General features: G+C 53.0%; 2 protein-coding genes across 3 annotated transcripts; one reads left to right on the plus strand and one right to left on the minus strand.

Annotated features, from left to right (window-relative positions):
- The first annotated feature begins 4,094 nt into the window (after nucleotides 1-4,094).
- Nucleotides 4,095-5,122, plus strand: LOC121449743 (optic atrophy 3 protein-like). Its single transcript, XM_041654421.1, has one exon. It carries the CDS (start codon nucleotides 4,113-4,115, stop codon nucleotides 4,503-4,505), a length of 393 nt encoding a protein of 130 aa, XP_041510355.1. The 5' UTR covers nucleotides 4,095-4,112; the 3' UTR covers nucleotides 4,506-5,122.
- Nucleotides 5,123-5,574: 452 nt separating this feature from the next.
- Nucleotides 5,575-21,555, minus strand: LOC121450139 (vasodilator stimulated phosphoprotein). Of its 2 annotated transcripts, none has more exons than XM_041654917.1 (13): nucleotides 21,240-21,555; nucleotides 13,772-13,943; nucleotides 13,518-13,683; nucleotides 11,387-11,471; nucleotides 10,616-10,653; nucleotides 10,264-10,505; nucleotides 10,026-10,123; nucleotides 8,264-8,315; nucleotides 8,078-8,111; nucleotides 7,812-7,857; nucleotides 7,401-7,491; nucleotides 6,524-6,581; nucleotides 5,575-6,405 (listed from the first exon to the last, which is right to left on the minus strand). In XM_041654917.1, the coding sequence occupies exons 1-13, from the start codon at nucleotides 21,242-21,244 to the stop codon at nucleotides 6,368-6,370; spliced, it is 1,125 nt and encodes a 374-aa protein (XP_041510851.1). In that variant the 5' UTR covers nucleotides 21,245-21,555; the 3' UTR covers nucleotides 5,575-6,367. The 2 variants fall into 2 exon arrangements, with proteins under 2 accessions (XP_041510851.1, XP_041510850.1); XM_041654916.1 differs by having other exon boundaries at nucleotides 8,078-8,114.
- Between the last annotated feature and the right edge of the window lie 1,972 nt (nucleotides 21,556-23,527).

Consider the following 23,527-nt stretch of genomic DNA (forward strand, 5'->3'; position numbering starts at 1 on the left):
AGGAAGCAGAGGTGGATCTCTGTGAGTTCGAGGCCAGCCTGGTCTACAAAGCTAGTTCCAGGATAGCCACCGCGGTTATACAGAGAAACCCTATCTTGGACCCCCCCCCCCAAAAAAAAGAAAATAAAAAAACTCTAGCTGGCTGCAGTGCTGGATCCCTGTAACTCCAGTACTTGTGAAGCTGAGGCAGGATAGCCTGGGCTACATAGTTGCAATATTCTGTCTTAAAACAAGGAGGGAGGGCAAAATGACTCCAAGAATAAAGCTGCCTGTCGTCAAGCCTGAAGACCTGAGTTCAATCCCTGGATCACACATGTTGAAAAAGAGAACAGACTCCCTGCAAATGCTCCACACAAGTGCTGTGGGACATAAGCACTAGCACTCACAAGAATAAAACATCAAAGATAGCTGGGCGATGGTGGCGCACGCCTTTAATCCCAGCACTCGGGAGGCAGAGGCAGGTGGATCTCTGTGAGTTCGAGACCAGCCTGGTCTACAGAGCTAGTTCCAGGACAGGCTCCAAAGCCACAGAGAAACCCTGTCTCGAAAAACCAAAAAAAAAAAAAAAATCAGAGATAAATATAAGATCAGGTGAAGGCTGGCAAGTTGGTGCAAGTAACCCATAGGGGAAGAAGAAAGCCAACTTCCAAAAGTTGTCCTCTGACTCCACATTCTCAAAGTGGCACATTTGATACACACACACTGATAATGAATTCACTGTAAAAAAAAAATGAAATAAAAGAGAAACCAGGCATGGTGGTGCAAGCCTGCAGTCACATGTGCACATAAGCACGCACGCGCAAACACACACACACACACACACACACACACAGGAAGAAGAAAAAAATGCACAAATGAGGGAGAAGAAATTCTGTCGTCAGCAGAAACTGCGAGTGTGCTGCCAGTGCCTCTGGACAGCTCAGTGGAGTGGACATTCCAAGGACTTTCAAAGATGGTCTCTCAGGATCCCAGGGCAAAGGCCAGACCTCTGTCACTAGGCTAGTCCTTGACTATACCCAGGATGGAAGAGAGAAGGGTGGAGGTAGGGAGACAACAGATATCCTCAGCTACCCTGTGGAGCACAGACTGCTTCATCACCAAAGGAATCAGCCCTTAAGCCCTGAGGAATGAGCATGTCTTCCTGTGTCTGTTCCATGATGGAGGTAGAAAAGATTTCAGCTATGCAAGGATAGCATCAAAGTCATTTTCAGCCACATAGCTTAAGTCGAGTCTGGGCTCCCTGAGAGTCTGTCAAAAATAGGAATAAAGATCTGGGCATGCTGGCTCATTCATAGTTGTAATCCCAGCCCTTGGGAGACTGAGACGAGAGACTTGTCGTGAGTCTGCAGCCCTCCTGGAGTAGAGAGTAAAACCCTATCTTTAAAAGAAAGAGGAGCCGGGCGGTGGTGGCGCACGCCTTTAATCCCAGCACCTGGAAGGCAGAGGCAGGTGCTGGGATCAAGGCCAGCCTGGTCTACAAGAGCTAGTTCCAGGACAGGCTCTAAAGCTACAGAGAAACCCTGTCTTAAAAAAAAAAAGAAAGAAAAAAAAGGAAAGCTGGAAAGATGAACTAGCTCAGTGGGTCTGCTGCTAAACATGGGGACCTGAATTCAAATTTTCAGAAGCTACACCAAAAATTGGACTCATGACTAACAAGGTGGCCCACTGGATAATGGCCAAACTTAGGGTCCTGAGTTCAGTAGCTGGGACCCCCGTAATGGAAGGAGAGATCCAACTTCCCTCATTTGTTCTCTGACATCCACAAGTATGCCTTGAACCACACAAGCACACACTCGGGAGTCAGAGGCAAGCAGATTTCTGTGAGTTTGAGAGCAGCCTGGTCTACAAGAGCTAGTTCTAGGACAGGCTCCAAAGCTACAGAGAAACCCTGTTTCAGAAGAGAGAGAGAGAGAGAGAGAGAGAGAGAGAGAATTTCCAGATCCAAAGAGAAACAAATTTCAAGTAAATGATAGAATCCAGCCCAGGTTGTACAGTATGACTTCAGTCACAGCACTTGGGAGGTAGAGGCAGGAGGATCTCTATCTACATAGCAAGACCCTAGCTCAAAGGTGTGGCGGGGAGAATTGAAAAAAAAGTGGAGGGGTGGTGTGAAAGATGTCATGGGAAGACAGCTCTGCAGTCCCAGAGACAGTCAGTGTGTCCATGGCTGAGGGAAAACAAAAGCTTCTGCATCAAATGAAGGCCCAGGGCAGCAGCTCTAATGGTGGTGAGCTTGTCTCCTGCCCACAAAGCCCTGGATGGGTTTGAGCCTCAGTCCTAAAGCATTTGGGAGGCAGAGACAGGTGGATGTTTGTGAGTTTCTGGCCAGGGCTACAAGGCGAGACCTTGTCTCAACACACACACACACATGCACACTAAGTACTAATGCACGCGCACAAACAGACACACACACACACTGAATTGACAATAAGGTAAGGGCTCAGGCAGGGTTGCAAAAGCAACCTAATTTACAGAGCAGAGCAGCAGTGCAGGGTAGGGAGGAGCACTGTGTCAAGATCTGCAGCTGCCCTAGGAAAGGGAGAACTCAGGGGACTCGGGTACTTTTCAAGGCTTTCTTCTATGGGGTCCAAGGGAGTTTGGTTGCTAAGGGTGCACTGTGGGCAGTTCTCTTACTCTGGTTGATCAATTAGGTCACAATCATTTCTCTACTAAGCATGCACTGTCCCATAATGTATAATTTAATTTTTAAAATATTTATTTGTGTTTATGTGCATGTGTCTGCGTGTGCCATGTGTGTTGGGGTGCCATGGGAGCTAGAGGAGAGCATCAGATCCTTAGGGTGCAGCAGTAGTCAGCTGCCTAACGTGGGAGCTGAGAGCTGCAGTCAGGTCCTGAGCAGGAGGAAGATGTATTCTTAGCTGCTAAGCCATCTCTCTAGCCCTATAATGCATGATTTTAGCCAGGCATACCCAGAATGCACAAGCATAAGATGGTAAATAGGGGATTCTCCCTGAATTTACTTGAGGACACTGTTTATTTTGTTTCTTTTGTTGTTTTATCAAAACAGGGTTTCTTTGTGTAGTCCTGGGTGCCCTGGAACTCACTCTGTAGACCAGGCTGGCCTCAAACTCAGAGATTCACCTGCCTCTGCCTCCCGAGGGCTGGGATTAAAGTCATGTGCCACCACTGCCTGGTGATTATTTTTATTTTATGTGTATGACTATTTTGGGGGTCTTGTACCCTGGGACCTCCTTGTGACTCTACCCCTGCAGTAGTTCCCAGACTGAAAATTTCTCACCCCCCAACCAGGGCAGCAGTTTCACTGATACCCACTCTGGATTGTCTGGACATTATTATTATTATTATTATTATTTTTTGGTTTTTCGAGACAGGGTTTCTCTATGGTTTTGGAGCCTGTCCTGGAACTAGCTCTTGTAGACCAGGCTGGTCTCGAACTCACAGAGATCCACCTGCCTCTGCCTCCTGAGTGCTGGGATTGCCACCACCGCCCGGCTTATTTTTTTAATTTAATTCGTGTGTGTGTGTGTGTAGAGCTCAGGGGGCAACTCTAGATGGGCTTCCTCGGGTTCTGGGATTAGAACTCGGGTCACTGGACTTGCATAGCAGGTTCCCTTACCTATCACCAAACAGTTGCCGACTTTGGATGTTATTTCATTCAATTTTTGTTGTTGTTGAAACCTCTAGCCCAGGATGGTCTCTTGCTTCATTCGAGATGGCCTCTTGAAGCACCATGACCTGCCTAGTGGAGAGGGCTCTCATGTTGTCCAGGCCACTCTCCAAAGATGAGCTTGACCCTTTGATCCTGAGTGCTGACATTTATAGGTCTATGCCATCAAACTGGGTTCCACGTGGTGCCGGGATTGCACCCATGGGATCCCGCGTGCTAGGCCTGCACTCTACCAACCGAGTCACATCCTCAACCCCTGAGCCATTTGTAAACCATGTTCCCGGGTCCCCCTAGGCCAGCTAAGTCCTAATTCTAACTGCAGACTGGGTGACTGTCCCCTAGGCAGGCCATTCTGGCTCTGGTCCCAAGACAAGGAACAGGAGGCATCGTCTGGTAAGGGGCTGTACCAGGCCAAAGAAAACCCTACACTCCTTTCTCCCCTGCAGTGTACCACTGGGCAGAGATGCGGACCAAGATGCGCATCATGGGCTTCCACGCTGAGGCCATCAAGCCATTGAACGAGGCAGCAGCAGCCGAGCTGGGCGCGAATCTGTTGGGTGAGGCCATCATCTTCGCCTGCGCGGGCAGCTGTCTACTGCTGGAGTTCTGGCGCCAGCAGTCACTGAAACACCGCAAAGAAGTGGAGCGCGTGGCCTCGCTGCGGTCCCTGAGGGCAGACTTGGACCGCCTGGAGCAGGCGCTGGATGAGCTGCAGGTGCGGGTGCAGGCGGCAGTGACGAGGGGCTCGCTGGAGGAGCTGCGGGCGGAGCTGCGGGCGGAGCTGCAGGAATTCAGAACCCAGATCTGCGAGGAGCGCCAGGAACCTGAGCCCCAGCCCTCTGAGGGCCCCGAGTAGAGGCCTTGGACTCTGACCTTGGATATGGATTGCTGTCTGGGCTTGTTCCACGCCTGGCTTCTCTGCATGGGCCCATTGCGAACTGAGCCAGCCGACATGTTCTGGTCTCTGGGGACAGAGGGATCGATCCTAGGCCGGGAATGGTGTGAGAGTTCCTTTCCACGGCGGTCTCTCACCCACTGGTGCAGCATGTTGGGGAACCACCTAAGAGCCCTTCGCCTAGGGCGCTGGCCCATCGCACTGGAACACTCCCTGCCTAGTGTCGTCTACCTCACTTGGAGGGGAGAGGCCGGCTGGCTCCTCCTGCCTTTAGTCTGAGTTGCCTCTGCCTGGCGTTCTCCCCTAGTGACCCTCTTCCTTTAATCCAGGGCGCTGCCCACAAGCTGGCTGGGTGCATCTTCCTCTTCATGTCTTAGGAGAAGGTAAGCTGGTTCTTATCCCATTTCCCTGTCTCCAGCCCCTTCATTGCCCACCACCGCTCCCTTGAGAGCCTCTTTGCTGGAACCATCTGCACCCTTATCACGTGGGCCAGTGCTACACCTCCCTTCTGCCGACAGCCTTACCTCTGACCAAATGGAACATTCTGACCAAATGGACCAATAAACTCCCTTATTCACTAGTTTACTAACATACTGGGCCACAAAGGTTGGCCTATGAGCTCTGACTTCTATTTTTTTAAGACTTTACTACACGTTTTATAATTAAAGGAGCCCCAGGTTAAAGAGTGTGTCTCAAATCGTTACATGCTGAGTGGGTGGAAGTGTCATTCATTCCAATTGAGAAGGCACTTCTATTGACAAGGGGGCAGTCATCTTCTGAGACCTTTCCCAGGTACATAAAGCATTCCAGAGTTAAGATGTAAGACTTAAGGGCCACACAACCCCAACACTGTAGGATGAAGCAGGCTGGTGAGGACCACGGACAGGAGGACCATAGCAGAGTGCCTGGCAGAAATAGAAGTGTGTATGCAGAACGGGGAAGCAAGAAGCAGAGGGCAGTGGCATCCTTGCAAGGGTTCCCACAGCTGGGAGCAATCCCCGCCTCCCAAGTGACTCCAGAGGCCTTCACATTTATAAAAACCGCAGATTTATTCAGCGAGGGCCCGTGTCCAAGAAGCTAAGGTGTGAAAGTCGGAGGACCTATTTTTCCTCTTCTCCTTCCCTCTCACTTCATCTTCCCAGAGGGCAAAAATGGTCTGGACCTTAAAATCCTAACCCCCAAAAAAAAAAAAAAAAAAAAAAGGCCACAAAACTGAGATTCCAAAAAAGTTAAAGAATCTTAATTCCTCATAGAAAAGAGGGAGGAGCCAAGGTAAAGGGGGTGGTGTTCCTGGGGTGGGGGAAGTCCCGCCCACCTGCGGGGAAGCCTCTCCCCTTACAGCGCTGCCTCCTATGGGACAAGCCTGGGGTTATGGCTTTTAAAAACCCCCACACCCCATTTTATCAAAACCAAAGAGAAAAAAAATTTCCCTTCCCCCCAAAACCCAAATATATATATATACTTTTTCTTTAAAAAAAAATCCAAGGCATTAAAGCGTTAAAGTGAATCCAGAACAAGGGAAGGTGAGATTCCCTCTTTCCTTCCCTTACTGTGGGGTTACTCAGTACATCCCCAGCAGAGGAACCAGCCCCAAGGGGATGGCGGAGGGGAAGGAGCAAAGGGAACAAAGGGGTGGGACCTCCTTAGCCAATCAGCAGCCAGCATGGGTGTGGTCATGGCAGCAGGGAGCCACACCCTCTGGAATCTTCCAAGAGGGATAGTGAGGGAGAATTCCTTCTGGTGTACTCTGGTCAAGTTGAGGCAGGGAAAGCAGGCGTCAGGCGGGAAGTCAGAAAGGAGACGGGTCTTCTGGGTCCCCATGGTCAAGGAGAACCCCGCTTCCTCAGCTCCTGGATAAAGGCTGGAAGGAGGGAAGAGGAAGAATTCAGGCCAGTCTCCATCCCCTTCCCTTCTAAGACAGGTTCTTTCCACAAACACAAGGCCCTTGCAATCGCTGCATCAGAACCAAAGTTCCTCACCTTCGATTATTTCCTCTTTCATTTTCTGCAGCTCCTTCCGCACCTCTTCCAGAAGCTCCTGAATAGAAACAATCAGAGAGGCCCTGCACTGGCAGAAACAGTGACCCCTCTCTTATTTCATCTTTTCTAAAGTTCTTTAACAATTACTTAGTTGTGTGCGTGTGCCTGTCCATGCATGAGCGCATGCCACACTGCACGTGTATCAGGAACTGCTTGAGAGAGTCAGTTCACTCCACCATGTGGGCTCTGAAGATGGAACTCAGGTTGTCAAGATCTGCAGGAGCACCTCTAGCTGCTGAGCCCTCATAACCAGTGGAACCTAAGCCATCTTGAATGCTACCTAATACTACCACTGAGCCACACCCTCAGCCCTCACTGGAGGATTCTAGGCAGGGGCTCTACCACTGAGCCACACCCCAGCCCCTCACTGGGGGATTCTAGGCATTCTGCTATGCAGGGTTCCCTCTCTCCCTTTCTTCTTGACTGAAAAGACAGGAAGCTGGTTCCACAACCCTTCCCACCTTCATCCTTTGACACAAATTGCCAAGGTCACAAAATGATGGGGATGTTGTATAGGAGAATTCTAGATCTTTGATTGTAGCAGAACAGCACTGGAGAACATCCAGTAAGAAGCTTGCCAAATGTGCATAATCTCCTGACAACTCTGACGAGAAATGGATAGCTGGAGCCACCGAACTGAGGAGTCTGGGTACTCACAGTGAGAGACAGGCACTAGAAATCGGTGTTTCTCCCCACCAGGGGCCCACCCACCATCTCCCTTTTCAGACCGGCAGACTGAGGTTTCTAAGCCTTCTCTAGAACCATTCTGGACCCAGGTCTGTCTCTCGGCATCAAGAGAGCTGTTTCCCCAAGCTACCTGCTTCACTCTCTCCAAGTCAGAGTCATCACTGGAGCTGGGGGCAGGGGGGTGGGCCTCGGAGGTAGTCACAGAAGAAGACGACTTCATCCTGGAAGAGTGGGTATGAAACAGACTGAGGTTAAAGGGGCACTGCTCTCCTTTCCTGGTCTAGGGGTCACGGTGTGTTCCTCCTTGTTTTTATTCTTTAGTTTTGGTTTTTCGAGACAAGGTTTCGCTGTAGCTTTGGAGCCTGTCCTAGAACTAGCTCTTGTAGACCAGGCTGGCCTCAAACTCACAGAGATCCGCCTGCCTCTGCCTCCCGAGTGCTGGGATTAAATACATGTACCACCAACACCTGGCATGTTCTCCCTTGTACAAGAGAAAAGTTCAACTTTTTTGAGAGGTGGATACCCAATATGGATGGCCTACCTTGGCAAGGTTGTGCTGTTCTTCTCCCAGGGTCTCCGCACAGGTTCTGGGTGGATGGGGGGAAACAACAAATCAGAAAGCTCAGAGGTAATCATTGCCCCCCCACCCAATATACCACCACCCAACCCACTAGGTCAAAGAACTATTTTAGAAAACTACAATCCCCAAGTATTATTTTCACAAGTTTCTGATGCAAATGCTTTCAAAGCAGGAATAATGCACCATGGGATTTGTAGTTTCTATGGTTAGACAGGGCTGTCACTCACCACTCTGGGCGGGGACTCGGGCCTCTGGCTCCTCCTGCTGGCGGTAAATAAAAGTGTCATAAGCCACCCTTTATATGCCAATGTTCCTCTTCCAGGTCCAAAGCCAGAACAACCCTGTCACACCTCCTCCCTGCCCGAGAGAGCGTACATCTTAAGAATATAGAGCAGGAAGAGTCCCCGACTTACACTAGCCGACTCGTCTTTGGGGGGCTTCTCCCCAACCTGTGTGGCTTTCCTTCTGCAGAGGGGCAAGCAAGAACAAGCCACAGTTCAAGCTCTGCTACTCAACAGCACCCCTTCCCACTGCTATGTTCCAGAATAATCTGAAGCTAAGAAGGGACCTGCAAGATGGCTCAGTGGATAGGGCTACTTGACACCAAGCCAAATGACCTGATTTAACCCTAGGAACCCAGGTAAAGTTGAAAGTAGAGAACTAGCCAGGCAGGGTGGTGCACGCCTTTAATCCCAGCACTTGGGAGGCAGAGGCAGGCGGATCTCTCTGAGTTTGAGGCCAGCCTGGTCTACAGAGTGAGTTCCAGGACAGTCAAAGATACACAGAGAAACCCTGTCTCGAAAAACGAAAAAGAAAAAAGAAAGTAGAGAACTAAATCTTGCAGATTATCCTCTAACTTCCAAATCTGTAACCACACATATAAATAAACACACACACACACACACACTGAGAATAAATAAATGTAGTAATTTGGGACGGGGGCGTGATCTCTGACTTCAAAGTCAGCCTGGTCTACATAGTGTCTCAAAAAACAAAGATGGAAAGCCGGGCGGTGGTGGCGCACACCTTTAATCCCAGCACGCGGGAGGCAGAGGCAGGCGGATCTCTGTGAGTTCGAGGCCAGCCTGGTCTACAAGAGCTAGTTCCAGGACAGGCTCCAAAACCACAGAGAAACCCTGTCTCGAAAAACCAAAAAAAAAAAAAAAAAAAACAACAAAAAAAAAAAAAAAAAAACCAAAGATGGATGAAAATAGCGTGGCACAAGCCTGTAATCCCAGCAACAACAACAATCCTGCTATAAGCCAGTGGGATGGTTCAGTGCGTAAGGGTGCTTGCTGCCAAGCCTGACAATATGAGTTCGATTCCCAGAACCCATATGGTGAAAGGCGAGAAATGACTTCTCCCGGGTGCCGAGGGCAAACTCATATAGACAATGAGGAAAAGTCAACAACTTAGGGGAAGATGGATCCTCCAGAGGACCCGGATTCAAATCGTGAACTGAATGAGCACCTACACGCAGCTCACGACTGTAATTCCAGTTCCAGGGGACCTGATACCCATGGTAAAACACCAATGCATGTTAAATAAAAATAAATTTTTTTATATATATAAAAATACTCAGCTTAGCCGGGCGGTGGTGGCGCACGCCTTTAATCCCAGCACTCGGGAGGCAGAGGCAGGTGGATCTCTGTGAGTTCGAGACCAGCCTGGTCTACAAGAGCTAGTTCCAGGACAGGCTCCAAAACCACAGAGAAACACTGTCTCGAAAAAAACCAAAAAAAAAAAAAAAAAATACTCAGCTTACAGACTGTTCCTCTAGAATTTGGAGGGGTTTCCCATAATTCTCATGTCTGGAAATCATAAGAACTTAAGGCTGAGAAGGTTTCTAGATCAGCAAGCTGAGATTCTTAAGAACCCAAGCTTCCGGAACATTTAAGGGGAATCGCCTAGGGTTGTAGCACTGAGTGTCAGGGACCTGTGAGCCACCTCTGAGGAGGAGTCTCCAGCACTGTGTCCCAGACATGGCTGTCATAGGCAGGCGGGACTGCCACCCCAAGAAACAAAGAAGCCAGGTACAGCTGGGCCATCCTAGAACTCAAGCCCGAGAGGCGGAGGGAGGATGGGGTTCTGCGTGAACTACCCATGAGAGGGAGGGGTACCATCAGCACCCCAGAACTGTCACGTGTGGCTGTCTTCTGAGGAACCCAGGCTCACCTCCGGGCCAGCATGGCGTTCATCTCTTCCATAAGCCCGCCAGTGCTTCGACTACTCTCAGCTTTGGGGGCCAAGGGCCCCCCAGAGGCCTCCTCCTGCTGCAGGAATGAAAAGGGGGAGAGGGCTTCAAAGGCAGGCCAGGTCACATCCCAGCTCTCTTGTGACACCTTTTAGGGGACTCTGACTACTGCCCATTGTCCCCTCAGGGCTTCATCTCCCAGCACTCCCAGCGGCTCACCTTGCTTACTTTCCTGAGTTTGGCTCCAGCAATGGCAGCAGCTAGGCCCGTGGCTCCGGAACCCCCACCACTGGGGCCCTGAGCTGTAGGGAGTGGGGGTGCAGGGGGTGGGGCTCCCCCTGCTCCATGACCTGCAGCAGATACCCCTGAGGGGGGCAGACCCAGGGGTGGAGGGGGACCCGGAGGCGGGGGAGGTCCTGGAGGTGGAGGTGGACCCCCAGCTTGGGGAGTAGGTGGGGCTCCTGCAATAAATACACAACAGCATTGCGGAGAGAGAAGCCTTCTTCTTTGTCCAGCCTGCCCAACCCGGTCCTCCAGGGAGGTCCCCACGACCCAGCGGCTGAGTCATCACCTGCATTGGAGACCCGGCGCTCCATGTGCTCAGGCTGCCTGTGCAGGGGAAAAGAAGCTTCCTTCAGCGCCCAGGCCAGGCTAGCCACGGGGCCAGAGCCTTTGGTTCCTCGCTGAGAGGTAGGTCACCAGCAAGGCCAGTGCCTGCCTCCTACATATGTCTTCCGAGGGCCCAGGAAAGGAAGGATGAGAATGGGAAGCAGGAGGCACCAGTGGGGCCTGGGTGCAAGCATTCTTTCCAGCTGATTACAAAGTGGCCAAAGGTTTCAGAAAGCTGTGGAACCCCAGCGTGGAGTTGGGGGCACCAGAATGGTGCATTCGCTTATCAGATTCTTGGATGTGGGGGTGGCAGTTTTTCTTTTTTCTACTGAGACAGGGTCTCACTGGGTAGCCTTGGCTGGCCTGGAATGCACTCTGTAGGCCAGTGTGGAGTCTGACTTGCCGACCGGCCTGCCTCTGCCCTTCAAATGCTTAGAATTAAAGGCATTCTCCAGCATTTCAGGCAAGGGGTTTACTATAACAGGGTCTCAGGCTGAATTCACTATGTAACACAGGCTAGCCTCAAACTCTTAGCAATCCTCCTGCCTCAGCATCCTGTGCACTGGCACCAGGCCCAGCTTTGCAGTATGTTTACTGAACTCCGGGAGCTTGGGGAGTAGTGTCTGAGTGCTGCATGCTTCTAGACTCTTGGGCGTTGGAATTTTCTAGAAAGCAAAAGTGCAGGGTTCTGAACCTGGGGAGCTATGGGACATCCTAAAGGGAGGGTCCCCACCTTTTCTGTTGTTCCACCTCCTCTGGGGAGGGACCATTCTGCGCAGACCAGGCAGGGGGTGCTGGGGCCGGGGGAGGCCCACCTCCTAGAAGGTGAAGGGAAATGGCACAGTGAGAAGCTCCACCCTCCCTCTGTCTCTGTCCCTCCATAGCGGACAGCATGCAGGAGAGACAGCAAGGAGCAGCCTCCCTGGGCCTGAGCTGCTGTCAGGTTGGGTGCTGTTGACACCCAAGGGTCACAGAGGTGCCACACTAGTCGGTTAAGCCATGCGGGTTGGAAATCTGCAGGAACGATCACTTTTGCAGCCCGAGGAACCAAACATAGGCCTGCACTACCGACTGCATCTCTCCCTTTTTCCACGCACACACAGTGGGCGATTGGGTCATCAGCACCGACTAGGCCCTGGGAAGCCAACGCCTCAGCTTCTGGGCAGTTTTCATTCTACAGAAAGCAGAGTGCCCGCCTAGGACACAACCTTGAAAGGGCTGTCTGAGGGGGCAAAGGGTGTGTGTGACTCGGTGGTACAGCCCCTGCCTAGAATCCCCCAGTGAGGGGCTGGGGTGTGACTCGGTGGTAGAACCCCTGCCTAGAATCCCCCAGTGAGGGGCTGGGGTGTGACTCGGTGGTAGAACCCCTGCCTAGAATCCCCCAGTGAGGGGTTGGGGGCGTGGCTCAGTGGTAGAGCCCCTGCTTAGTGAGTCCAAGGCCCCTGTTCTCAGCACTTGGGAGGCAGAGGCAGGTGGATCTCTGTAAACCTGAAGCTGGCTAAGGCTATGTAGAAAAGCCCTGCCTCAAAAAAAAAAAAAAAAAAAAAGACTCTTATGGGGGTTAAGGCAGCTCGGCTGAGCCTGAAGGCCCAAGCTCAGTCCCTGCATCCACAAGGTGGAAGGAGAGAACAGACGCCCACCAGCACCAGGTGTCCTCACTTCCGCACAAACACCAGCTCCCAGTGTGCACACACTAAACGGATAAATGTAATTTAAAACCTTTAAAGAAGTAGAAATAGTACAGGGAGACTTTATTTCATACTAGGATGGTACCCAGGGCCTGGCATACACAGGGCAAGCCTGTATCAGAGCCTTTGCTATACATCAAATCTGGCTATGTAGCCCAGGCTGGTCCAGAACTCTACATCCTCCCATGCTCCACCTTCTCAAAGGCTCATATTACAAGTACGTGCCACCGTGACCAACACAGGGAGCACAGTGGAGGCTGGACAGACAGACATCTTGGCCCAGCACACGATCCTAGCGAACATGCATACACCCGGCATGGACAATTCTCACGGGAGTTTCCATGCTATCCGTGGGTTAGCTGACTTAGATAGGTAGACCTAAGCCCCATAGGGGAGGATAGTAGCTTCAGGCTGCACTGCACTGCTGAGGGGTCCCCTCTGCTCACCCCGACCCCCATTTAAAAACATTATGTGGCCGGGCGATGGTGGCGCACGCCTTTAATCCCAGCACTTGGGAGGCAGAGGCAGGCGGATCTCTGTGAGTTCGAGACCAGCCTGGTCTACAGAGCTAGTTCCAGGACAGGCTCCAAAGCCACAGAGAAACCCTGTCTCGAAAAACCAAAAAAAAAAAAAAAAAAAAAACCATTATGTGTATGGGTGCTTTGCCCACATAGACATGTCTGTGTGTCACGTGTGCCGAGTCCCCACAAAGGCCAGAAGATGTCAGATCTTCAGGGACTGTGAACCATTCACCACATGGGTGCAGAGAATCAAACCCAGAAGAAATGTAGAAGAGCAGAAATGCTCTTAACACTGAGCGATCTCTCCAGCCCCCCAAAATGTGTACACACACACATGCACATATACACACATACTTCTTTTTAAAGATAGAATCTTACATAGCTCAGGCTAGTCTCCGCCTTGTTGGGTAGCTGAGGATGGCCTTCATCTCACTATCCTCCCATCTCCACTGGCTTAGGGCTTAGTGACAGGCATGTGCCACCAGGCCTAGTTCAGCTCTCTACCTACAGACTGCTGTTCCCAGTCTGATTTTATGTATTTATTCATCTGTGACAGGGTCTTGCTATGTCATCCTGGCTCACCTGGGACTTGCTACAATCCTCCTGCCTCAGCCTCCCAAGTGAGCCCCAGCACCATTCCACCTGCCCATCTAACCTTCCAAGGCCTCTAGGGCACTGGCCATGCCGGCTGCAAACTGTGCTGCATCCTCTTTGCTGCCAAAGTTGAGGCCCCAGACCTGGCGGGCATCGCGCCACTGATGGAAGATGGGAGTGGCCTGATTGTACTTGACACCCCGGATGATGGCACAGTTGATAACCACCTACAAGAGGGAACAGGTTGGTGGAGGGTGACAAGTGCTGGGTGGCAGGGAGGCAGGGGACAGAAGACAGGACAGAGGGAGTCCGCACCTGCTGGTCTGGCTGCAGCTTGCGGCCAACAACTCGAAAGGAGTTTGCAGTGGGGTTGTGGTAGATCTGGACGCGGCTAAAGGCCTGGGGACCAGGCCCAGCAGGCAGCCATCGCTTATTGCTGTCATCATAAAGCATCACAGTGGCCCGGCTGGAACAGATGACCGTTTCGCTGCCAGGAGAGAGAGCAGAGGGCCAGTCACATTCTCCTAGTGGGTCTCCAGGACGTGACATGACGTGACAAGGGCCAGTCACATTCTCCTAGTGGATCCCGTGACAAGCATGTGAGGAAGAACATACAGAGGGAGATGGAGAGATGGGGACAGACATACTTCCAGAAACCCAGACAGAGCATGACACACAGTCAGAAGATACCAAATGGAGAAAAGTGAGAAAAGACAGAAGAACAAAGCATGACCCAGAGAGGTGGCTCAGCTGATTAAAAAAAAAAAGGGTGCCAGACGCCAAACTGAGGACTCAAGGTCAATCTCCTAGGTCCATAAAGAAGAAACAGAAAACTGATTATACATATAATCCCCCAGTGAGGAGGTGGGGGCCTGGCTCAGAGGTAGAGCCCCTGCCTAGAATCCCCCAGTGAGGGGCTGGGGTGTGGCTCAGTGGTAGAGCCCCTGCCTAGAATCCCCCAGTGAGGGGCTGGGGTGTGGCTCAGTGGTAGAGCCCCTGCCTAGAATCCCCCAGTGAGGGGTTGGGGTGTGGCTCAGTGGTAGAGCCCCTGCCTAGAATCCCTCAGTGAGAGGGGCTGGGGTGTGGCTCAGTGGTAGAGCCCCTGCCTAGAATCCCCCAGTGAGGGGCTGGGGGTGTGGCTCAGTGGTAGAGCCCCTGCCTAGAATCCCCCAGTGAGGGGCTGGGGGTTGGCTTAGAGGTAGAATGCTTGTCTGCCCAGCTTTCTCAAGGCCCTTGGTGGAATCCACAGTGCTATTTTAAAAAAGATACAGACTGACAGAGGAGGACGCTGTGGGAAAAAGATGGCCGTACACAGGAAGAGGCAGAAAGGGAGATAAGTAGGGCCCAAAGGCTTGAGGTGAGGACCAGGCGGCTTGCTCAGGGTATTGGGCTCAGCCTCCAGAACCTCAATCAAAAGCGAATACAGGTTGACTAGAAAAGGCAGAGATGCCAGAACTAGTAGACAACCAAGAAGTGAGGTTAGAACAGCTCCTGTCTGGCCTCAGTTTCCCCCCTCTAGCCCCACCTCTGCTCTCTGCTCAGATCAGAAGAGGAAGCTGCAACTGAAGGGCAGGAAGTGTGAGGAAAGGAAAGATCTGGATCCTTCCTAGTGCGCTTCCCCAGGGGCTGCTTTTACTGGCCACCTGGTCCTTCTGGTTCCCCAAGGCACAAACAGCCATTTGGCTTACATTCCTGGCTGCGCTGTCACGCCCTGTGGCTGGTGATGGAGACACAGAGGAGGCCCACACAGACCTCCCTGCCACCAGTGTGTTCAGGAGCAGAGGAACACCTACCTCATGGCATGGCGTAATTGGCCCAGCCTGGGGGCCCGAAGGGGCGAAGGAGGGCCACTGGCTGATACCGTGATAAGTCAGCTCAGGTTTGGAGTCTGACACCACAGACCTGGGTTCAACCCCCCCCCCCCCCCACCGAAGTCGTCTTCCACATGACCCAGAGAGCTGATTCCCCTCCTCACTCAGGGAAGACATGATGGGCCCCACCTCCTACAGGCTGTGAGGAGGAGGAATGAGTTTAGTTAAAGGACTGGGCATGGTTCTACTGAGTATTCTGTCACTCAGTACTGGGGTGCTGAGTGCTCAGTACTGCCAGTACTAGGGTGCCCCGAACATCTCCATCACACAAGACTCCCCCTCATACACCTGTCCTGGGAGGTTCAGTTCTCCTCCAGGGCAGGCACTAGGGCTCCAGACAGGAAGTTAACTTGGCCAAGGTCACACACAGACAGGGGAAGTGGGAGGAGCGTAGGCCCCACCTACCCCCACCAGACAGGGGAAGTGGGGGGAAGCCCACCCCATCCCCACCAGGCTTTTTCCTCAAAAGAAGAAGTTTGTGGTTTCCAGGGGAGAGAAACTGCACCCCACAATGGCGGGTCTGGGGTCTGATGCCATGCGGTAGAGTTCAGCAGGGAAAGCCCCTTGGCAGGCCCCGGCATTGCAGACTGCGCCTAGCTTTTGCATGTATGCTGCTCAGCTATCACCAGCGCTTTAGCCCAGCCCAGGCCTTGAGCCTTCCCAAGTCTCACTCTGTGCCCCTGCAACCCTTCAGGATGGATACTGTTCCTCTAGGAGAGGGCCCATAGTCACACAGCCCCTGTGTGGCAGAGCGAGGCTCTGAAGCCAGATGGCTCCCAGGTCCTAGTCTTAACCACAGAGCTGTGTGTCCTACGCACATTACAGGCGTCATCTGAAACAAGCATAGCTTCAGGGGCTGTTTCTGGCTCAGGCACCCTTGGCAGGGCAGGGTTAAAGCCTCACCCACACCTGCTACCCACACCCAGGGCAGACTCTGGCCAGATGCCCAGGTTATCACTGCCCCACCCAGGTGCACTTTGGCCTCCCAGGTGGTCCTCTGGTCCAGAGACAACACTGCTGGCTGGGTAACCCTCAACGAGGCTTTAAGGATGACCTTATAGAAAAACCCGGACCCTGTTAAGACCCAATCTCAGTGTCCTCATCCTCCAAAGCCAGGTCCGCTGTGGCTCCAAGGGAGGTCCCCTGTGCTCGCGGCTGTAACCTTCATTCTGTTCCGGCATCCCCTCTCCCCTGGCTCATCCCCGACTCTGTCTAGATGGTGTCCCCGCCAGAAGCCCTCCACCTCATCTGCACCAGCAATCCTTCCTGCTTGGCAGGCTGGAGACACCCTTGCAGCTCAAGCCCAAGACAAAAACAAAAACCAGAACCAGCCTCAGCTGGATGGGGCCTGAATCCTTTGTCACCCCAGCACTCAGGAGGCAGAGGCAAAGGCAAATCTCAAGTATGAGGCCAGCCTGTGCTACACGGTGCCACCCTGTCACAGATAAACACCAGACTACGGCTGGTGCGATGGTGAAGGTGCTGGCTCTAAGTCTCAGGACTCGAGTTCAATCCCGGAAGCACACATTGGCGGAAGAGGAGAACGGACAGACTCCCACAAGTTTTCCTCTCACCATCACACAACCAAAAGCAAACTAAATGATTTAAAAAAAAATCCTTAAAACAGGCCGGCAGGAGCTGGAGAGATGGCTCAAAGGTTTAGAGCACTGGCTGCTTGCTCTTCTGAGGTCCTGAGTTCAATCCCCAGCACCCACATCGTGGCTCACAACCTCACAACCTTAAGGGAAAACAACAAGAAACAAACAGGCCAGGCAGTGGTGGCGCAGCCTTTAATCCCTGTGCTCCGGAGACAGAGGCAGGCGGACCAGTGCAGCTGGGGCTGCTATACCGAGAAACCCTGCCTCGAGGGAAAAAAAAGTGCTTAAAACAGAAAAGGTTAAGAAATAGCGAATCAGGTCAAAAGCATGAAAATTTGGAAGTGTGTTTTCCTCTCAGGCCCTTGTCACCTCAGAAGCTGCCTGTGTCAGCTGCCACCTTTTTTTTTTTTGAGCAGCACCCCTTTGAGCTACAGCCTTTGTAAAAATATCAACCCCCACTGTTTTCTCATCTTTCAATGAGGTTAAACATTGGTTCAAATGGGAGCCTCCCGGGCTCACTTGCTCTCTCCCTGGCTGTGTGATCTCTGCCAAGTGTCTTTACCTCTCTGTGTCTGCATTTCATCACGTGTCACAGGTTAGCCCCAGTCCAGCTCATCGGTTGGGAACCTCCCGATGTCAGCGGCTACCGTGGAGTCTGCTCTTTATAACTGCTGAGTCCTCCTAAGCCCAGTGCCATTCCGGGTCCTCGGGATGCGGGATGCGAAGGGAGCCAATGAGATCCTTGGGGACCCGATGTCTCAGCAGAGGAAATAAAGGAGGGCTAACTATTCTGGGCTAGACAGCATAAGCCTGGGATCTTGTTCTGGGAGGCAGAGGCAGGAGGATCTTTGTATGGCTTCAAGTCAGTCAGCCTAGGTCACGTGGCGAGACTCTGTACACACAAGGAGCTGCAATGGAAAATCCCCACAAGAGGGACACATCTGTGACCCCAGCTCTTGGGAGGTGGAAAGCTGGGAAGATGGCTCAGTGGTAAAGGTGACTGCTGCCAACCCCGATGACTGGGGACTGGAGTTAGAGTCCCAGCAGCCACGTGATGGATGGAAGGAGACGCGACTCCCATAGCTGTTTCTAAATTCCACATCCCTCACACACACACCCTCACCAAAATAAATAAATGTAAAAACAAACAACTTTTTTTTTCTAAGAAAAAAAATCAGAACAGAAAATTACACAGCTAGGAATGGACGGAGGATGGCAGGGTGAGTGGCTGCAATTTCTTTCGGGGTCCCTGTCCTCCCTGGGCAGCCAGTCCCCACCCTACCCTCTGTCTAAGTTCAGTTTCCAGCCCGAGAATCCCCAACTCACTGAGTCTGTTATAAAAATAAAGGGGTCAACAGAGGCCAGAACCCACAAACCTGCAACTGACACCCCCCCCTTGACAGCTGGGAGTCCTAAGGGGGAGGGGACAGAGGTGACCAAGGGCGGGCACCTTCCTCATTCAGTCTGGCCCTTCCCTTTGTTGCTTACAACCCCCAAGACCATGAAACTTCACACACACACACACACACACACACACACACGCACACTCACACCATCCTGAAGCAGGTCACATTCTGTATGGAGTTTTGGGGGGTTTGTTTTACTCCCTTCGTCCAGGCCTCCCCTAGTTTCTCCTAGGTGAAAAGGATGGTAAAGGCGGTTGATTTATTGACACAGGCTCGGTGCAGCCCAGACTGACCTAGAACCTACTTCCTCTGTAGCCCACGCTGGCCTCAAACTTGCTACATAGCACAGGATGACTTTGGGGGAAAATGTTTTTTTAATCGCAAAAGTGTGTTATTTGTACAAAAACAAAACAAAACAAAAGCCCTGCACAAAGATTCTATTTTCCTTTTTCTATAATACCACTAGACTTAGACAGTCCTGGGCACAAATTCAAATGTTACCACCACCAAACTCTTTGATTTTTACATATTTACTTTTGATACAGGGACTCAGTAGCCCAAGCTGCCCTCCAAGTGGTAGCTCCAAGTGCTACCGTTACAAGCATGAGTCACCGCACTGAACTCCCAAACTGTTCAACTTTAATAGGTCATTTCCTTAATGTCTCTGTGCCTCCGTTTTACTACCTGTAAAATGGGGGCAAGACCAAGACACAAACTTACACTAGCATCACACTTAACTATGGTGGAGGTTTAAAATGGAATCAGACCCATATTGCAACGCCTGACACAAAGACGCCTGGCTGAACCCGCCTCATCATTTCAAAATAAAATAACAGTTGCTGCTTCTGTTACTGCAAGGGGAAAGGAATGAACCCAAATGCTTTAGAACTCTGTCTGCCCAAGAGCCTTCAGACCTCTGACCCCTGCTCTGCCTTTCCAGCTCCCGGATGCAGCGGACACTCGACAAATATTTGTCAAACTGGGAGAAAAAGAACCTCATCTTGTAATTTTCCATCTCAGCTACCTCCCTTCCCACTGCCCCCAGGGTTGTCCCCAGTCAAACCAGTCTGCCCTCTTCCCCAACGCAGCCCAAGAACCTTTGAGGACCCTGGACTTAGGTTTCTCAGTCTCTGGGCCTCAGTCTACCCAGCTGAAAATAGGGTTTGGGTCTCCTGCACTCTTTCTTTTACTCCTAGTTGTCCTAGGATGAAAGTGACAGCCCAGGACCCTCCACCCTCAGGAGAGGGAGGTTTGTCACAGCCAGAGGGCGGGCTTCGGGAGGGTCGGGGGTGGGGGTGGGAGTGCAGGGGGCCGGCCTAGACGTTGCTCCTGCCCTTTTACGGTCTCAGCGAGTGAGGCGGCACTAACTCGGACATCCGCCATCCGCCTTCCACCGGGCCTGGGACCGGAAACGGGTGGGGGAGGGGCGGGACTGGGGGCAGCAGGAGAAGGGGGGGGAAACGAGTGAAGGAACTGACCCCCTTTCGGGGGACAGCACTCCCGTGGGGGAGGGAAGGACAGGCAGGAAGTCTCCAGGGTGTCTCGACGTCCCTTCGAGCTCCAGATCCCAACACTCCCACATACCAAGGAACAAACGTGTGAGGGTGGGAGGGGTCCTCGCTCAGGGTCCTAGACAGGAAAGTCACCCTGATGTCAGAGGGCAAGAGTGGAGGATGTGCACACGGGGGGTTAAGCCCAAACTGTCCCCAGGAGACTCCTCCCCTAGCCAGGGGCTTTGGGGCAGGAAGTCCCAGCCAAAGTGGAGGAAGGGAGATAGTATTGTCAAGACGTAGCCCCAAGGGAGAGATTATGGGGGCGCTGAGGGGAGGCCTCTGCCGACTCAGGCCCCGCCCTCAGGTGAGCCCTGAAGTTCAGGGAACGTCCAGAGAAGTCATTAAATAAATAAATAAATCCCTAGGTCTCCCTCACCCCCAGGATTAAATTCCAGAGAAGAGGGCTGGAAGAAGCTGGTAAGCTTGGGTTCCTGAGGGAGAAGGCTGTGACCTTGACGCTTTCCAGCGCCCCCTCCTCCAATCCCACGGCTTGGGGAAGGGGGGTGACACCGGGCGACATTGAGAGCCCAGGGGGAGGGGCCGTGATGTGGGGAAAGCAGCTGGCCCACAGTGCTCACTCGGGGGCCCGCCCCCCACACCAGCTGTCTCGACAGGTGAGTCAGGAAGACAAAGGCCCCCCTCCCCCAGCTGCCGCGCCCCCTCCTACCCGAGCCACCAGGTGCGGGGGGGGGGGCACAGCCGCCCTGGGCCTGGACTGCTCCCGGGCCCTAGGACCCAGCTGGGGTACCTAGCGGGAACGAAGTCCCATCCAGACCCTCCAGGCCCGTGGGTCAGATTCGCAAACCCCCTCCATAGGAGAATCTCCGTGTCCCCCAAATTTAGAGGCATCAAGAAGTAACCCCGAAGTTAAGGACCGCGGTCCCGTTCCAGGACGTTCATCCAGCGCTCCAGACGCGGGGGTCCGAAGACCACAACCACTACCCGAGGTTCAGAGTTTCAGGGCTCGGTTCTCAAGGCAGCCTCCCACAACCTCCCCAAGACCTGGACTTGAGTTTGGGGCGGTAACTCTGAGTCCCGCTTAAACCGGATGGTTCTACCTATCGGCCAACTCGGAGGTGCTCCCTCAAAAGTCTTCAAATTCTGAGTCCCGAGAGCGTCCCTAAACCTGAAAGCCACCAGGAGAACCTCAGCCGGCGCCGCCTCAAGCCTTTGGGGAGTAGTGCGGAGAAAGTGGGTGTCGATATTTACAGATAGCTCCAGAAGGCATCGGCTCAGAGTTGGGACGCCCAAAGCCCGGTGTCCCCTAAATCCAGCCCTGGACGAGCTGGGGTGAGGGGGGACAAAGGCGGGGCGCTGAGCTGGCATGGAACCGGGCTGGGGGATTCGGGGCTCACCTCATGGCTGCGCGGAGGGCGGGCGGCGCGCCCACGGGGAGTGCTCCCGGGGCGCCCCTGATTAGAAGTGCAGGGGTGCGGGGCTGGCTCCAGGTTCTGCTCAGTCTCTCTCGGGGTCCCGCCCCATAGAGTCCAGCTTCCTGGGGAGAACGTGGACCGGGCCGGGGCGGGTCCTCGGGCGCCTCCTCCCTCTGGTGCTCTGCTGGACTGAGATCCCCAGCGTTGGAAAGCGGGGTGGAGAGTCCGGACCTCTCCGGCGCACCCCCTCGGCCGACAGCACCTTCGCGGTTACTCTTACTACTGTACTCTCTTTGCTACATTTCGTTCCAAAATTCCACTCCCCGCACCCACAATGCCCCGCGCCTTAAAGGGGCCGTGGACACCTCCAGGCGGGGGATGGAGAGCGTTTAAAAGGCAACGCGGAACCTTCGGCTTCCGCAATTGCACTCCTTCCCCAGCCTGGTGGCGTGGGGGTGCACCCTGAGCCTCACCCCCGAGTTGGAATGGGAAGTGTGATGAAAGAGAAGGGGCCTTTCTTTGATCTCTAGCTGTCTCCATTATTGAATTCTTAGGTATAGATCTGGGGGTGCAGGTTTTCGCGTCTTGCTCGCTCCGTGGACTTCTGCTCAGTTTGGGGTGGGGGCGGGGAGGCTCCCTGGTTAAGCAAGGGATCTCTTCAATTTCCACCTTTAAGTAACACTTTGGCAAGTCCCGTGTTCCCCAGATCTCGCTTCTCAGGCCGGGCCCCACCCCTCGCCGCCCCCCACCCTCCCGGGGAAGGTGTGGAGGAAGTGAGCGAGGGGGCGCGGCGAGGCCGCTGACTCACCGCCGCCGGGTCGCGGCAGGGGTGGGGGCGGGGGTGAAGGTGGGGATCGACTAGGTGCACAGGAGTAGGGATGGGACCCCTAATCTGCTCCCCACTGGTGCTCAGCTACTGTTTAGTTTCACCCACGGAAGACAGTAGGATCGTCTCAGCAACCCCTTAGGCTCAGAGGCCCAAAGACCCTCCTCTTGAGTACCCCTCCCCCCACACGCCCGGGCTAAGTCGAGCCCAGACACCCTCCAAGGCTTCCGCAGTGAGTCCCATAGGCCCCACCCAGGGTTACATCATCATCATCATATGGACACGCCCCTCCTATAGAGCTCCACCTGGCAGGGTGAAAGGCGTTAACCTCTGGAAAGCACCAGAAAAGCCTTACAAATTGGGAAACTGAGGCATGGAGGTGGGGAATGGGTTCAGCCTATGATAGTCTTGTTTGGGTCCCCGATGACTCACGGAGAATCAAACCCATGTGGCCTTTAGCCAGTCCATTTCCTCGTAGCTCGCTCCTTGCTGGCCTTCACCTGCAAGAACCGCTTTCATTCACGCCAAACTCTTCTAATTGTCTACTGAAAAATCTAGTCAGCTAGCTGTGGTGCCACAAACTAGGAGACAGAGGCAGGAAAATCGCGGGTCTAAGGCCAACTCGAAGGGTTGTAGAGTGACTTCAAAGTCATTTGAGGTTGCATATTTAAGAACACAAAAGGGGTGTGGGGATGGCTCAGCAGTTACAAACAATTGCTACTCTTTCATAGGACCCAAGTTCAATTCTCAGCACTCACGAGATTCAGAACTGCCTGTAATTCCAGTTCTAGGGTATCCTAGGTCTCTGCCCTTCCAGGGCACTGCACTCATGTGCACATGCCCCACACAGACAAACACACGTGCGCGCCCCTCCACACACATACGTAGTTAAAATTCATACAAGTAAATCTTTTGAAAATATAAAACACAAATAAGCCAGTTTCACACCTTTGATTCTGGCTCTCAGGAGGCAGAGGCAAAAGCAGATCTCAGTGAATTAGAGGCCAGCCTGGGACAACAGTTAAAACTGAAGGAGAACCCGGTTGCATGTGAGTTCCCGTTTGCCCATCTGTGAAGTGGAAAGGGCCAAGCTCTGTGCCACCTGCACCGCAGCAAGAGCTAGCACACTTTCTCTATGAAAGTCTCATTAGCAGGGCTGGCGAGACGGATCAGACTGTGAAGTGCCTGCTCTGCCATCCCGAGGACTAGTCTGTGGTCCACAGCACCCATGTAAAAGTAGAGCTCTTAACCCTTCAGCCCTGGGCCAGCAGGACTTGGAAGATCCCTGTGCTTCATTGGCCAACTGAATTAATGACATCCAGCTTTGTTGAGGCGCTGTCTCTAAAATAAGGCTAAGAACAGTCAAGGAAAATGTTCCTGCAGTGACTGACCTCTAACCACACACGCTTGCACACGGCCACCTGCACACATGGACAGGTGCACA

This window comes from Microtus oregoni, unplaced genomic scaffold, assembly GCF_018167655.1.
Source record: "Microtus oregoni isolate MIOR12 unplaced genomic scaffold, Mior012 000006F_ref0000085, whole genome shotgun sequence".
In the NCBI taxonomy this organism is placed as follows: Eukaryota; Metazoa; Chordata; class Mammalia; order Rodentia; family Cricetidae; genus Microtus; species Microtus oregoni.

Excerpts from the sequence above, each read along its gene's own strand:
- LOC121449743 (XM_041654421.1), top strand. The coding sequence starts at position 4,113 with ATGCGGACCAAGATGCGCATCATGGGCTTCCACGCTGAGGCCATCAAG.
- LOC121450139 (XM_041654916.1), bottom strand. Across the intron at positions 10,506-10,615 it reads GCGCCGGGTCTCCAATGCAG|GAGCCCCACCTACTCCCCAA; the intron begins GTGATGACTCAG and ends TATTTATTGCAG. Across the intron at positions 7,492-7,811 it reads AACAGCACAACCTTGCCAAG|GATGAAGTCGTCTTCTTCTG; the intron begins GTAGGCCATCCA and ends CCACTCTTCCAG.